A 14,743-nucleotide genomic window follows, 5' to 3' on the forward strand; every position below is an offset into this window, starting at 1 on the left:
CTCACTCTGTAGACCAGGCTGGCCTCAGAACTCAGAAATCCGCCTGCCTCTACCTCCCAAGTGCTGGGACTAAAGGCGTGCGCCACCACCACCCGGCTGAGATTAAGTTTTCTTTTCTTTTTTTTCTTACATTTTTTTTTCAAGCAGGATTCTTTACCTGAATGCTTACCCACATGGCTTGTGTTGATTTAACCAATATATCTATGGAAATTTGTGCTAAGCATCTTGACATCTTATAGACAGTAAGGTAATTGCCATCTTACTGTCTTGAAATTTTAGTGTTTGGGGTTGTTGACATAAAGTTTTTAGACTACAATAACCAACAAGACACAGACATCTTGCTTTTATTAGCGATTTTGGTTGTTTGGAGACAAAGTTTCACCATTATACCACGAGCTGGCCTTGAATGTGTGGTGATTGCCAGCATCGGCCTCCTAAGTGCCACCAGGTGGACTTACTAAGGCTGTTTCTGTTGTAGTGAGGCCCAGTGATCCTCACCTGATGGGAAAGTATAGTTGGCTATGTTAATTACATAGAGGCATGGTGCATCTGTGAGATCAGATCTGAAAGTAGGACTTTTGTACAACTAGATATAATGTATACTTTGAGTCCATTCAATACTAGTGGAAAAAAAAAACACAACAAAAATACACCAAAAAAAGGGGGGGACAAGGAGGGGCCAGATAGTACCTGTTAAATGTCATAAACCATTGGGGGAATGGAAAATTGAAGGCTAGCTTTTACAATATGACTTAGTTTTTTGATCGTTTTCTATCAAATTGAGCTTAATTTCTGAGCTCTTAGTCCCATCTTCTTTTGTAAAAGATGCCTTGTAAGTGAGACATAGAGAAGGGCCAAGGGACATCTGTTCCAGAACTGAGATTAGTTAATAATTAACATGGAGGTAGAGAGTGTCAGTTGTACTATTGTCGTGTTTGTTTTATTATGCCTTTATTTTTAGGGAGGACGATTACAGCATTCCTCCCTTTCCTTTCCTTTCCTTTCCGTTCCTTTCCTTTCCTTTCCTTTCCTTTCCTTTCCTTTCCTTTCCTTTCCTTTCCTTTCCTTTCCTTTCCTTTCCTCTGTCCATACCTTTCACACACCCTTCCTTGTTCTCTTTGAAATCCATGGCCTCTTCTTTCATTAATTGTTGTTACACAAATATGTGTATATGTGTACATATATGCATGCATATATGTATATGTGTATGTACATAAATATGTTATGTATGTATATACATAAGTGCATATATGTTTATGTATGCATACATATGTATATATGTACACATATGTGTATATACATAATGCATATGTATATGTGTTTATATGTATATGATGTGTATGTATATACATATATTTCCTTTTTTATTAATCATTTTGTTTAAATTTCAAGTGATATCCTCCTTCTCAGTTTTCCCTCCACAAACCTCCATCCCTTCTCCCCTCCACTTGCACCTGAGAGGCCAAACTCCAACACTATCATTGATGCCAAGAAGCATCTGCTGACAGGTGCCCGGTATGGCTCTCCCCTGAGAGGTTCTACCAGCACTTGACCAATACAGACATGGATGCTCACAGCCAACCATCAGACTGAACACAGGGACCCCAGTGGAAGAGCTAGGGAAAGGACTGACGGAGCTGAAGGGGATTGCAACCCTATAGGAAGAACAACACATATATTTCCTAAATAGAGCTGTCTCAGTCTGTATATGTTACTTGTACGTGTTTTCCACATAATCCTATGTTCTCAGTAACTCCCTCCTGCCCTTGACTTCCACTAATTGCTTCTAGCAATTGAAATTCAAGTCCCCATTCATGTGCCCCAGTACCCGATGTTCCTGTATTTAAAGTCCAAATCACAGAGTATACAATAAAATAGTCCCTCTTAGGGATCCCTGTGGGTCCAAATTAAGCAATTCACATAGCATATGTAATCATGAAGGACAAGTTAATAGAGTGCAAATAAAAACCAAACTTACTACTTATTGGGTGATTGTGGTAGCGTAGGCAGGCAAACAAATTTGAACTTTAGTCTCGAGTTGAAAGTACGAAGCCTACTGAGTTCTCTGTGTGGGGAGTATTCAGTTTGTATTGTTTAGACAAGTACAAGTATAACTCCTTTGCCTCTTTCTAAAAATAGTCCAGAGAATTTCAGTTGACTGTCCAAAGGTAGACTAACCCTGAACTCACATTTTCAAAGTGCATGTTTTAAAATATGAGTCCTGAAAGAGTGAGCAGTCATTCTCTGTTCATGCTCTTCAATTCTTGTGTAATTTCTATTTTAGTAATGGATGTACTAAATAACACTTTGTGTTATGACATTTTGGGTATGCATGTCAAGTGTTTGGCTCATGTTCAGCCTTCTAGGATGCTCTTTTCTTCCCTCTCGCCCATCCCATGACTTCCCTCTTCTCTTTAAAGGTTCTTTTTATTTCTTTACATTCATGATATACATATATTTATCGATTCATTTGTTTAAATATAGGCTCTGCTTGCAGTATAGCTTGTGATCAGCTGGATGATTTCTAGTATCATCCTTTTTTTCCTATAAATTATGTAATTTTTATTTTCAAGGTTGAACAAAACTCTGTGTATAAATATATATATATACATATATATATATCACATTTTTCTTATTCATTCATCTGTTGATGGATACTAGATTGACTTTGTACCTTGGTTGTTGTAAATAGTGCTGCAACAAACATGGATGTGTGCAAACATCTCTGTGGTGTGTTGATTTAGGTTCTTTGTAATATATACTCATGGGTGGGTCACTGGGTCATATGCTAGTTCTCCTTTAAAGATCTATGCTCCTATTTCAATGTTAGGTGGTATTAAACCATTTTTGATTAAGTAAGACAAATAAAATAGACTGCTCATGTCCCATCTTTGCTTTTGATTTTTTGATTTGCTCTTATTAACTATTACAAAGTTATGACATTCCTGATTTTCCCCAAAGAAACAGAAAAATACCTGTGGTCACAGGCATCCCAGGATCTCTCAGTTCCACTTCTATTTCCTTTACACTTCCAGTACTGTCCAGAGCTTGCTCAGCTCCTGCTAGTTCTGCTGTGACCCCTCCACCTCACTTGAGAAGTTGCTTCATTAGATCACATGTAGGCAAGTGTGCAGGGCATTTTCTTGACTATTAATTGCTATGAAGCATCCAGCCCACTGTGGGTGATGCTATCCCTGGGCAGGTGGTCCTAGGAGGCATAATAAAGCAAGCTGAGCAAGCTATAGGGGACAGTCTAGTAGCTGGCATTCCATCTTGGCCTCTACTTCAGTTCTCGACTCCTGGTTCCTGTCCTGACTTCCCTAGATGGTGGACTGTGACAGGGACATGTGAGTCAAATAAAACCTTTTTTTCTCCAAGTTCCTTCTGGTTACAATGTTTGATCACAGCAAATAAAAGCAAACTAGTACAGTTGGTAAATTCTGGGGCTCTTGAATGTTTTTGAACATCTTTGTATTGTTCTCACACTCCATGAATGGTTTGGCTTGGTGTAGAATGCTAGGTTGCAAGTATTTTTTCTTCCTATTCAATTTCTTTCCATGAGTTCTAAGTGTTGGGTGTCTTGGAAAATATCCAATGTCCATTGATCTTCACCTTTTGGATATGCTCAGCTTGGAAAGCATGTAAAATACCTGATTTATACAAGCATTCTGATGTCTCTCTGTGATAATCTTGGCATGAAGGTGTTGGTTCACAGTGCAGGCATTTTTGGGTCATTTACGGTAGCTACTCCTGCCCACCAGTTCTAGAAAATCATAGTATACTACTTCCATGCTAAAACCCTCTCCTTAGTTTTCCTGTACTCTGGTTGAGGTACGGGTGTTAGTTGGGTCTTGGACCTCAAGAAATGGTCCTTCTCTTTAATTACTTTCCTCCCTTCCTTCCTTCCTTCCTTCCTTCCTTCCTTCCTTCCTTCCTTCCTTCATTCATTCTTTTCTTCCTCCTTCCTTCCCTCCCCCCCTCCTTCCCTTCCTTCCTTTCCTTCTTGCCTTTCTATTTTACTTTCCAAGATGCTGTTACAACCTGGTGTTTCCTTCTGTTTTCTTTTCTGCCTTCATACTTTTCTATCTATCTCATTTCTGAATCTGCTTTCTGTGACTGAAGTGTGAAAGGGGATGCATCAACTTGAATAACTGTCATGTATAGACATCATGAATTGTATTCAGTGGCTTGTAGAAAAGCAAGCTGAGAGGGATATGTGTTGGTGGGGGACAGGGTGAGTAGAATGAAGTTGGGGTGGATCTGATCAAGGTACCTTGTATACATGTATGAAAGTTTCCAAAAATAAAATAAAATTAAGGAGCATTGGATTTGGACTCAAAAGCCAACCTGTAGTCTATTGACTAGTTTTTTTCCTTTGTGGTGGCTGAGAGAAGACCAACCAAGTTTTTTCACCAGATAAAGCTAAAGCTTAAATATGTAGCTTGTTTTCTTAGGGATTTGATAGCTTCTTAATGGCAGCAGGATAATCTTCCAGCCTACATTCTCACTGGTCTGTCAGGGCTGGTTTTACAACAGTTCAGTGGATTGTTGTTTTTGATTTTAGCATTACTTCATACCGAACTGATACGTTGTCTCCAAAATAAATTTTTATTATGAACCTCTGATGAACTCATTGGTGTCTACCCAAAAGCTCAGTAATGCCTGCAGAGGGCACAGTGTTGAAGTTTGAGTCCTATCCATGATCGGCCACAAGTCTCAGGGAATATTGAAGAAGTGGGGGCAGAAAGGATTAGATACCAACTAACACAAGTATGTCAACCAGAAGACTGGGAAGAGCCTGTGTTATGATGTCCTCAAGACATGACAGGACCACTGCATTATGACCTCACAGCAGCTATGGCTGTATGTAGAAGATTAAACCACTTAAAAATTCCAGCAGGTGATCCTATCCATTTTCTTTGGTTGGGTGGTGCCATGATCCCACTGGATGACCCAATGCTTAGGGACGTACGGAGATCATGAATTGGACTCAGTGGGCTGTAGATGAGCAAGTTGGGAGGAAGATGTGCAGGTGGGGGGCAGGGTGAGTAGAATGAAGGAAGTTGGGGTGGATCTGATCAAGGTACTTTGTATACATGTATGAAAATTTCCAAAATTGGATTTGGACTCAAAAAGCCAGGATTTAGACCTAGCTCTGACTAGGCTGTCTTGATGATTAAGTGGAATAATGTGTTGGAAGCACTCTGCAAACTAAAAAATACTCGATGAGTCTTAGGCATTATTAATAAAAGTTGTGACATTTGGGCAGGTATTCTGAATGTTACTGAGAGCTGATTTCCCAGACTGCTCCACTTGAAAAGTTAATTTAAATGAATCCCACAATGATATTGACAGAGCTAAATTTGCTTCGAGCTTCTAGGATTTAAAAATTTTTTTCCCTATAAATCCCTGAGATGCTGGTTAATTTAGTTCTTTCACAACCAAATGACAAGGCAATTTGAACATCTCACTTGCAGTGGTGGCAAGAGTGTGGCTCTGGCAAGACAAATGATACTGTCTTTGTATATTCAGCCAGGTTTATGGGGTAAGAAATGAAAGGATCAGCAAAGGAAGCTTGCTTTTCAACCTGTTCTAGCCTCCAAAAATTCATATCTCAATTAAAAAGTAGATTTCTACAAAATCTAACTAAACCCTTGGATTCTGTTCAAAGACTACATAATGGAGATACAATGATCAAATAAATATTACGTTATTCTTATGCAGCTTAAACAAATACATTTTATTCGAATGAGAGATTAGCCAAACTTCCTAAATTAGCAAATTAAATTTTTGATTCCCAAAACTAAATCATAAATTTTAAGATATTCTTAAACATTTTAAGTCTTATAGTTTGTGCTCAAACGATGTGGAATTTTAAGTAAAATTAATGATTTCACTTTATCATTACTTTCATTTTTACAAGTTTACTCCTTTTTTTTTTTTTTTTTCCTAGACAGGGCTTCTCTGTCTAGCCCTGGCTGTCCTGGAACTCACTCTGCAAACCAGACAAGTTCACTCCTAATCACAAAAGATGTTACATAATCAAGTTGCATACGATGCAGCTCAAGGCCCCTGAGCTAAACTGTTCTGTTGACATCCATACCTACTGTGGGTTGTCTTACTTTGGCGATAGACATGTAAGGATCACTTCTCTAAGGATTTGCTGCAGGGAAAACAATTTGTATTGAAGTTCAGTTGGAAACTGTTCCTCATGAGTCAGTAATTGATAAGGAGTCAAATGATGAGACAAGTCCCTGCTCTGATTCTTAGAGAAACATCCTATGCACCATAGTTGCTAACAGTCACTTAAAGCTACTGAACACTTGATATGTGTTAGTCTCACCATGGAAGTCAGTTTTTAATCTTTAATTCACTTAGTATTAAATGGTGATATGGAACTAATGATTCCTGTATTAGCAACACAGCTTTGGATTGTTATAGTTGATGTGCACAGGAGACTTTTGCAAGGCCTTGCTTTTCAATAGAATAGCTCATATTCTAGGAGATTTAATATCTGGAAGATTTTTTAAAAAGATTTATTTATTTATTTATTTATTTATTTATTTATTTATTTATTTATTTATATGAGTACACGGCAGCTATCTTCAGACACACACTAGGAGAGTGGATCAGACCCCATTACAGACAGTTGTGAGCCACCATGTGGTTGCTAGGAATTGAACTCAGGACCTCTGAAAGAGCAGTCAGTGCTCTTAACCGCTGAGCCATCTCTCCAGCCCTCTAGGAGATGTTTTATTGGTTCTATACATGAATAGGGATTGTTGCCCTATTACAAACAAAACCAAAACTAAATCTCTGTAGGTTTCTGAAAAGGACATGCACTTCAGTATGGAGTGCTCATGGATGCAAAGCTGTGAGTGCCCTGTTGTGCCTATAGTGAGGGCTTCTATTCTTATGCTGACTGTGGTTTGGTTTTCGACTTTTAAATCCTGGAGACCCAGGGCCTTTTACAGGCCACAGAGGCACTTGTCATTGAACTATGTGACCAGTTCCTGGCGAAAGAGCATAAGCTTCTATTAACTTAGGGACTTTTTCTTCAAGAAAGCAATTTTACTTATTCCCTTGTAGTCTTTTAAGAACAGTTTTGTTTATTTATTTTTCACATATATGGGTGTTTAGTTTGCATATATATCTGTGTACCATGTGTGTGCCTGGTGCCCGTAGAGGCCAGAGGGAGCTAGAATTACAGATAGACATGAATCATCATAGGGATGCTGAAAATTGAAGCTGGGTCTTCTGGAATAACAACCAGCAATCTTCACTGCTCATAATTCCATAGTTCCAACCTTCATTTGTTTATCTTTTGTCTTGGTTTTGTTGTTTTTTTGAGACAGGGTTTCTCTGTGTAGCCCTGGCTGTTCTGGAACTAGATATGTAGACCAAGCTGGCTTTGAACTCACAGAGATCTGCCTGCCTCTGTGTCCTGGGATTAAAGGCATGTATCACCACCAACTTGCCTTTATTTATTTTTTTAAACCCTTCCAAAAATAGTTAGCCAATGGTTTGCCTTGGAATTCATGTCCCATAGCCCATTGCTTGTAAACAGCTATAAAATGATATGTTTAAAACTAGTGCCCTTATTTAGTCTTCAGATACAGTTTTCCTTCAGGATATAATTTATACACAGTTTCCTTCTTAGCTTCATTTCTGTTGGATGCACTGCATGCCAGACATAGGCAAAAGCTAATGGAACAGTTCACACTGGTTGCCACTGAGTAGTTTAGCCACTCCAATCTGAGATCTAAATCAAAGCAATGTGCTTGCTATATCCTTATGGGAACAGCTCCCCTAGTGTCTCATATATGCATCCCAGTATTCCCAGGTTTAAACCATGAAGGTTCAACTACTTGTCAGGCAGAGCAATAGCCTTAGGTTGTAGGACTATTGTGGTCTTTGTACAATAATAACATCATATCATTGATGTAGAAAAGAAATGCCTTGTGATTCTTAACCAAGTTCTAGTCCCAAAAGACATAGAGATAGCCATCCTTTCAACTGTACTACTAGTGCAGATCTGAAACAAAACCAAAACCAAAAACCAAAACCAAACCAGAACAACACTCCACAAACAAAACCACCAACCACCAAAACAAAGCCGAAGCAAGCAAACAAAACAAACAAAAGTGAATGGCAAAAAGAGAAATATTTTAGAAAAATGTTAACACATATCCTGAGTTGTTGAAAAAGATGAGATGCTAACACAAAACCCAGATATTATATACTAGCTTCAAACAATATGATTATTATCTAATATTGTCAAACATTAATGCACTTCAGCCCATCTCCCTGCAGAGCACTAAAAGCAATTCTACAGACACTAAGCCTCAACATTCTATACATGTATGTTCTTCCCAGCAGTAATATATAACAGGCTAGAGAAAGTCAGAGGGTGCCAGGGATGATACTGCACTCTGCTCCATCACTTAATGACCAATTACGCTTCATACAGTGATTCATAAAATGCATTAGGTCCTTCCAGGAGTGACAGGAATGGTGACCTCTACACACTTTTGGTGGTGCTGGTTAATGACTCAATAATGCATAGACCATTATCTGGAAAACATGCTTTGTTGTTGTTATTTGGGAAAGGGACAGCACCTGCCCAGATTCCAGACAGTTCATTAAAGTTTCGCTTATTTTTTTTTTTAAAGGCCAAATAGTAAATAGCTCTAGGATGCAATGAAGCACAATGATGGGAAAATGACCCAAGAAGCAGTTGTGGAGGCAGATGTTGCTTTCTGCCTGCCACGCTGACATATACCTGGATGAGGTTGGCAGCTGGGTTCCTTCTTTTCTCAAAATGCTTCTGGCGGTGCTGTTCCTGCACTTTTAATGCAAAACCTGAGCCAAGAATGCCCTGGAACAAAATACAAAATAGTAGTATTTTAAAGAACAAATATCTTAAAAACACCTCTACAAGTAATTGAAAAAAAAAAAAAAGGACAAACAATAGTGCATAATCCGTTGATAATCAATGTATTGCTTACTAAAAAAAAAAAACCACTGTTTATCTTTGTTACAATACTACTAGGTAATGGCGAGCTGTTGGCTAATACCCTCCAAAGATAATGACTCTTGTTCTATTGTAGATCCACTGGGAATTAATGATCATTAATCAATTTCAGATATGAGAAGAAGCATTACACTTAGAGATAGAAATGATCATTAAATTCAAAGTGGTCTTAAATGGCAGAACTTAGGAGCATGAACTCTGTTTTTGACTGGGCTAGGTTTTGAATTTGGGAGATTTAAAGTCTTGCTCTTGTAGACAATGGGATACTTTTAACACTGATGAGACTCTGGGGTTGTACATTGCCCATCACAAACAAAATCTGGAAAAAATTGGGGAGAGTGGGTGGGTTTAGATCTATTCCAACTGTAGCCATTAAAGAGAGGCTGTCAGGTTTGGAGCTGGAGATTTGGCCCGTCTGTATGAAAATAAAAACAAACAAACAAACTCCCCCTAAAACAAAAGCAACAATAACAACAAAACCAAGAGCATGACTCACCCACAAACCCATCCTGTTTTCCTCACTTTTAATCTGGTCCTTTCACCATGTTTTACCTATTCTGGTTTTGGCTTGCTGCCGCGGACCGGGATTTCTCACGGAGTCCCTTGTTCCGCGGGACGAGGGATTCTGGCCAGGTGGGCACGGGATTCGGCTTTTTTTTGGGGGGGGGGATTTGGCTTTTGACAAACAGACTACACACGAGTGGTGTAAGATCTGAGTGTATTTCTTTAAAAATGACATGAGGCTTTTACAATCATTGCAAAAGAGAAATGAAAAATCTGGCAGCTCAACAGTTGAGGTACCTCTGAGGCTATCTGAAACATACTGGGTCTAAAGTAGCAGCTATCTTCTCTGAACTGGTGCTGCATCCCCCGGGCCCAAGTGCTCTGGGCCCTGGGGACTGCGAGAGATATATGAATCTGAGTCCTAGCCCATCTAAGTTCTAGTGTTAGTCCTGCATGTGTGTCCAAGTCCTTCTTCCCCAAGTCCTAGTGCTAGATTGAAGTCACGTAGGCAAGCGACCCCCACACACCAGGTCAGCAGGGTCTGGTAGCTAGGTGTGAAACAGGAGGAAGAGGGGTGGAGCCCTCCCTGTTGAGGTATTCTTATGCTAATTCTCTGGTTCCTGTTGGAGGCAGGCAGAGGGGAATCTCGACCTAACTCTTTCAGCTAATGTCTTAGAGAGAAACCTTTCAATTACTCTCTAGTACTTAAAACATTAAACTAGGATAGTTGGAAACATTGGTGAAGGTCAGAAAGCAATGTCCGAATTTTCTCTTGCTACCTGTAAGAAAATGATATCTTGGTGAGTTCCTAGCACACTAGTACGAGGACATATCTGGGCCACCTCTGAGTTTGGGGTGCCAGGTGACAATGCGGAGGCAGGAGACTGACTTTCCTTGAAGTTTACGCCTCAGATACTGCCATCAAGCAAAGTGTGCGTGGCAGCTTGCCTATTTGGAATGTGGGGTTAGAGAGATTAATATACCCTCCTTTGTTTTTGTCATTTTAAAGTTTATTTTGCTGTTTTAAAGGTTTATTTTAGTTTATGTTATGTGCATATGTATATGCATGTATGTGACCAGGAAAGAAGATTCCTGAGGATAGAGTCAGATCCCTGGGAACTGGCCACAAGGGTGGTCGAACGCTGCTCAATGTGGGTGCTGGACATTGAACCCAGGCTTTCTTCTACAAGAGTGGGCATGCACTCAACTGCTGAGCCATCACCCAAAGTCCTGGGTGCTTCGTTGCTGCCGCTAATTTGATTTCCTTTTGCTTATCATCTTGAACCACAAAAAATCTGGCTCTTTGAGGCTTACCTCTCTTTTTATTTTGTTTAGGGCTGACATCTGTGAAATCAAGATGCCTTTTGTCTCAACCTTGGGTTCACACTCAGAGCTTGCTAAATCCAGTCTCTGGGCTTTGCCTGTGTTCCTGACTTCATTAGTATGATGCTGGGAGCTCCAGTGCTTTCAAGTCTGTGGATTTCACTTGCTAGCTATAAATTATTTGCCTTTTATTAAACTTCAAGGAGTCTACCCCTTAGGTTAGAGTTGGGTACCTTCTCAGCTCTAAGTCAGTATCTTCTGCAGGCAAGAAATACCCAACCCTTGTTATCTCAAAGGTGAGATACCCTTGGAGAAGTGGAGGGTTTAAAAAATAAATTTATTTTACTTCATCTATAGAAGGTATTAAGTTTCAGCTGTGTGACCACTTGACTAAGATATTTTGGGGCCCTAGATAGCCTTTGACCTTCCATCTTATCTTGAGATTTCAGAGTTCTGAGCACATGGGTGACAATAACCAGACAATAGGTAGTGTAGTCATGTTTAAAATACAGAGTTGTAAGGTTATACAACTTGATACAAGTATGCACTGCCCTCTTCTGCTTTTAATTAGGACGAATGACTGTGCCCTGAAATGAGCAATTAACTCATGGGTTCTGTTTTCTCTCTCTTTAAGTGTAGGTCTTGTACTGCCCAGCATCTCCATCTCATATGGGTTGTGATTACATAAGCTAAGCTTTATAAAAGCTGGTTTGTATGCTCTGGTTTGTAGATTTAAATAATATTTCCCCACTTAGAATCACCAATGCTTTCTTTCCACTTCCAAATCCAGATCAAGTCTAGTCATTTGAAGCTGGTTTTTTTTTTGTTGTTGTTTGTTTGTTTGTTTGTTTGTTAAATGAGACTATTTGGGACAGATTAGCTAATTTTTATCCTAACTTTATTTCCCATTAAGTATAAACATGTAGCAGAGAACACATAATAGCTTTATAATATATATATATATTATATATATATGTATATCTTTATTTATGATTTATTTATGTACTAGTTGCTCTGACCATAATTCAGACTTTTAAAATAAACATTGAGTTAAAAGCAATTGCTCTCATTTTGAGTACTAAATATATGAATAAGGGAGTTCAGAGTTAATCTCCTTTTGAAAACAAACAGAAGTCCTACATAGTATAATTTAGTATCTACTAAGCAATAGAAAATGACACTAAAAATCACATGGTATTACTTTGAAGCATATTTCAGTAGCTGGCAACTGTTTACTACATGGTCCTGGTGCCAGACTGCACATTACAGCAGTTAGTAAGCAGCTCTGCTCCCTGTCTCATTATGCTCTACCTCAACTTTCCTCTGCCTCTATTCACATACAGTTGTCATCTCTACACAGCAGTTTGTGATGCTATAAACACAGATGCAACATGGTTTCATCTTTTAATGTGTTTGCCATCACTTCTAATCCTGGTAATAGAAGCAAATCTCTTCAAATTGATTTTCATTAGATTTTTAGACTAACAGAAATTAAAATTTTAGGTCTTAAGATTTGATTCTAGGCCAATAAATGTTACATAGATGGCAAGTAACCAAATACCTTGACAATAATTTTAAATGTTTACCTCCTCCTTATCGTTCAACTTCAAGGAGCCCAGTTTTCACCCTCAACATTGCAACCACCCATATTCTGACTTTTAATACTTGTTTAGATTTTAATCTATTATTATTATATTTATTAATATTTTTAATGATTGCAGATAGTAGCTCATATGTTTGTGGAATAGTTAATATTTCAAATCAAAAAGAACTACCTGTTGCATTGAACTTAAGCCACTTGGATATCTAAAGGGATTCAATCTCTATAAATCCCAATTACTTCGTATTAAAAGCAACTTACAGTTAGGAGATCCAGCAGGAGAAATGAGCAAGGTTGTCTTGTGAGGTTTCTGTAGGGAAGTCTAGTCAGCCTGCAAGAGCTAGCCTAAGACTGGAGGGAGCTAGAGGAGGTAACCTTCAAAATTCCAAAAGGTTTCTGGAATAAGTGGCCTATTGACCCTGTGAGGTGCAACAGAGTTATTCTGCTGCCAAGATAAGATAAAACATCATGGCCACTTGGTTTCCTGGGTTGTGGGAACCCCAAAGAGGAAAGACTCACAATTCTCTTCTATCTTCCTGTGTTAGTTTGAATAAGAATGTGCTTGTATATATATATTTTGTATTTTCGAGACAGTTTCTCTGTATAGCCCTGGCTGTGTCCTGGAACTCACTCTGTAGACCAGGCTGGCCTCGAACTCAGAAATCCACCTGCCTCTGCGTCCCAAGTGCTGGGACTAAAGGCGTGTGCCACCACTGCCCGGCTTGTGCTTCTATATTTGAATGCTTTAGTCATTAAGGAGTGACAGTATTTCAGAAGGATTAGGAGGTGTGGCCTTAGTGGAGGAAGTATGTCACTGGGGTGAGCTTTGAGCATTAAACATCCCATGGCAGGTCTAGATTCTCTCTCTGTTTGTGGATCAAGATGTAGCTCTTAGTAACTGATCCAGTGACATACTTGTTCCTATGCCCCCTGCCAAGATCATGACAGTGGACTGACCCCCTTGAAGCTGTAAGCAAATATCCCATTAAATGCTTTCTTTTATAACAGTTGCCTTGGTCGAAGTGTCTTTTCATACCAATAGAACAGTGACTAAGACAGAGTTGGTACCTGAATATTGAGGTATTGCTCTGACAGGATTGTTCTGGGATTAGGCAAGGACTTTGGAACTCTAGCCTAGAAAAGCCATTGAGTAATCATTAAGAGCTCAGTGAGTTGTTTTATAGGAGCTGGGAAGACAAGAATATGGTGCACAATACAGAAGATGATGGAGGCCTGGTTTATGAAGCTTCATAGGAAAGCAAAGACTCTACAGGGCCTTTTGTGTAAAGAGGTGTGGTTTCTGGTCCCTTGGAGCTGTAGAATCAACTGTGATTAAGAAGAGACCAGCATTACTGTGGTGAGGTCTTCTGGGAAGTGTGTCCTTAGAGTCAGCACACACAAGCTGTGTTCCAGAGGCAGCTGGGGTTGGGGATGACCACCACGAACAATAGCAGCTGTATAGTGGAGCCTGTGGAAGCCTAGAAGCTGTGCGTGCTTCAGAGGGCAGAATTGGAAAAGTAACCCAAGTCCTCTGGAGAAGCCCAGAAGCACATGGATCCCAGACATTGGGTATGGAGTTATTTACATCGTTGGAATTTGGTTTAGCTTTGTTCAGATTGTGACTATGACCTGGTTCTTTCCTCTGGAAGCAAGAAGTATTTAATTTATTTTTGATTTTATAAGAGCCTTCAGTTGAGAGACATTGCAATTTAGCAAAGACTTTGTTTTTGTTTTGTTTTGTTTTGCTTTGTTTTTCTTGGGGGGGGGGGACTTAAGTTTTAAAGTAATTTTGTGTGGAACTTTTAAGTTTGAAAATATCTTTATATTGTGATATCAATATTAACGTATAATCTTTGGGATGAACCAGAAAAGCAATGTGTCTTAGCTGTGATTTGTTTGTGTGGTAAGGTGGCAAGAGGTCAACTGTGCTGAATAGTTTTTTGTCAACTTGACACAAGCTAAACTCATCAGAGAGGAGGGAACCTAAGTTAATTATGCTTCTTCCATTAGATGGGGTTGTGGGGAAGCCTGTAGGGCATTTTCTTAATTAGTGATTGATGGAGAGGTCCCAGCGCATTATTCGTGGTGTTATCCCTTGGCTAGTAGTCCCCAGGTTCTATAAGAAGGCAGAGTGAGCAAGCCAGGGAAAGCAAGCAAGTAAGTGGCATCCCTTCATAGCCCATGCATCAGCTCCTGCCTCTAGGTTCCTGCCTTGATTGAATTCCTGCCCCCAACTGCTTTTGAGGATGAACTGTTACATAGAATTGTGAATGAAATAAACC

The 14,743-nt window shown here is 39.4% G+C and overlaps 1 protein-coding gene and 1 long non-coding RNA gene across 6 annotated transcripts in view; one reads left to right on the forward strand and one right to left on the reverse strand.

The window, feature by feature from the left end:
• Positions 1 to 14,743, reverse strand: part of Kcnq5 (potassium voltage-gated channel subfamily Q member 5) — a 561,250-nt gene that overhangs the window by 86,438 nt on the left and 460,069 nt on the right. For all 5 annotated transcript variants that reach the window (XM_031367001.1, XM_031366999.1, XM_031367000.1 and 2 more), the window contains exon 7: positions 8,783 to 8,878. In XM_031367001.1, coding sequence (XP_031222861.1) covers positions 8,783 to 8,878 — 96 coding nt within the window. The remainder of the gene's footprint in view (positions 1 to 8,782; positions 8,879 to 14,743) is intronic.
• Positions 4,860 to 14,743, forward strand: part of LOC116088237 — a 40,885-nt gene continuing 31,001 nt past the window's right edge. Inside the window, exon 1 of the long non-coding RNA XR_004117834.1 lies at positions 4,860 to 4,900. This is a non-coding gene — a long non-coding RNA (uncharacterized LOC116088237). The remainder of the gene's footprint in view (positions 4,901 to 14,743) is intronic.

This window comes from Mastomys coucha, unplaced genomic scaffold, assembly GCF_008632895.1.
Source record: "Mastomys coucha isolate ucsf_1 unplaced genomic scaffold, UCSF_Mcou_1 pScaffold14, whole genome shotgun sequence".
In the NCBI taxonomy this organism is placed as follows: Eukaryota; Metazoa; Chordata; class Mammalia; order Rodentia; family Muridae; genus Mastomys; species Mastomys coucha.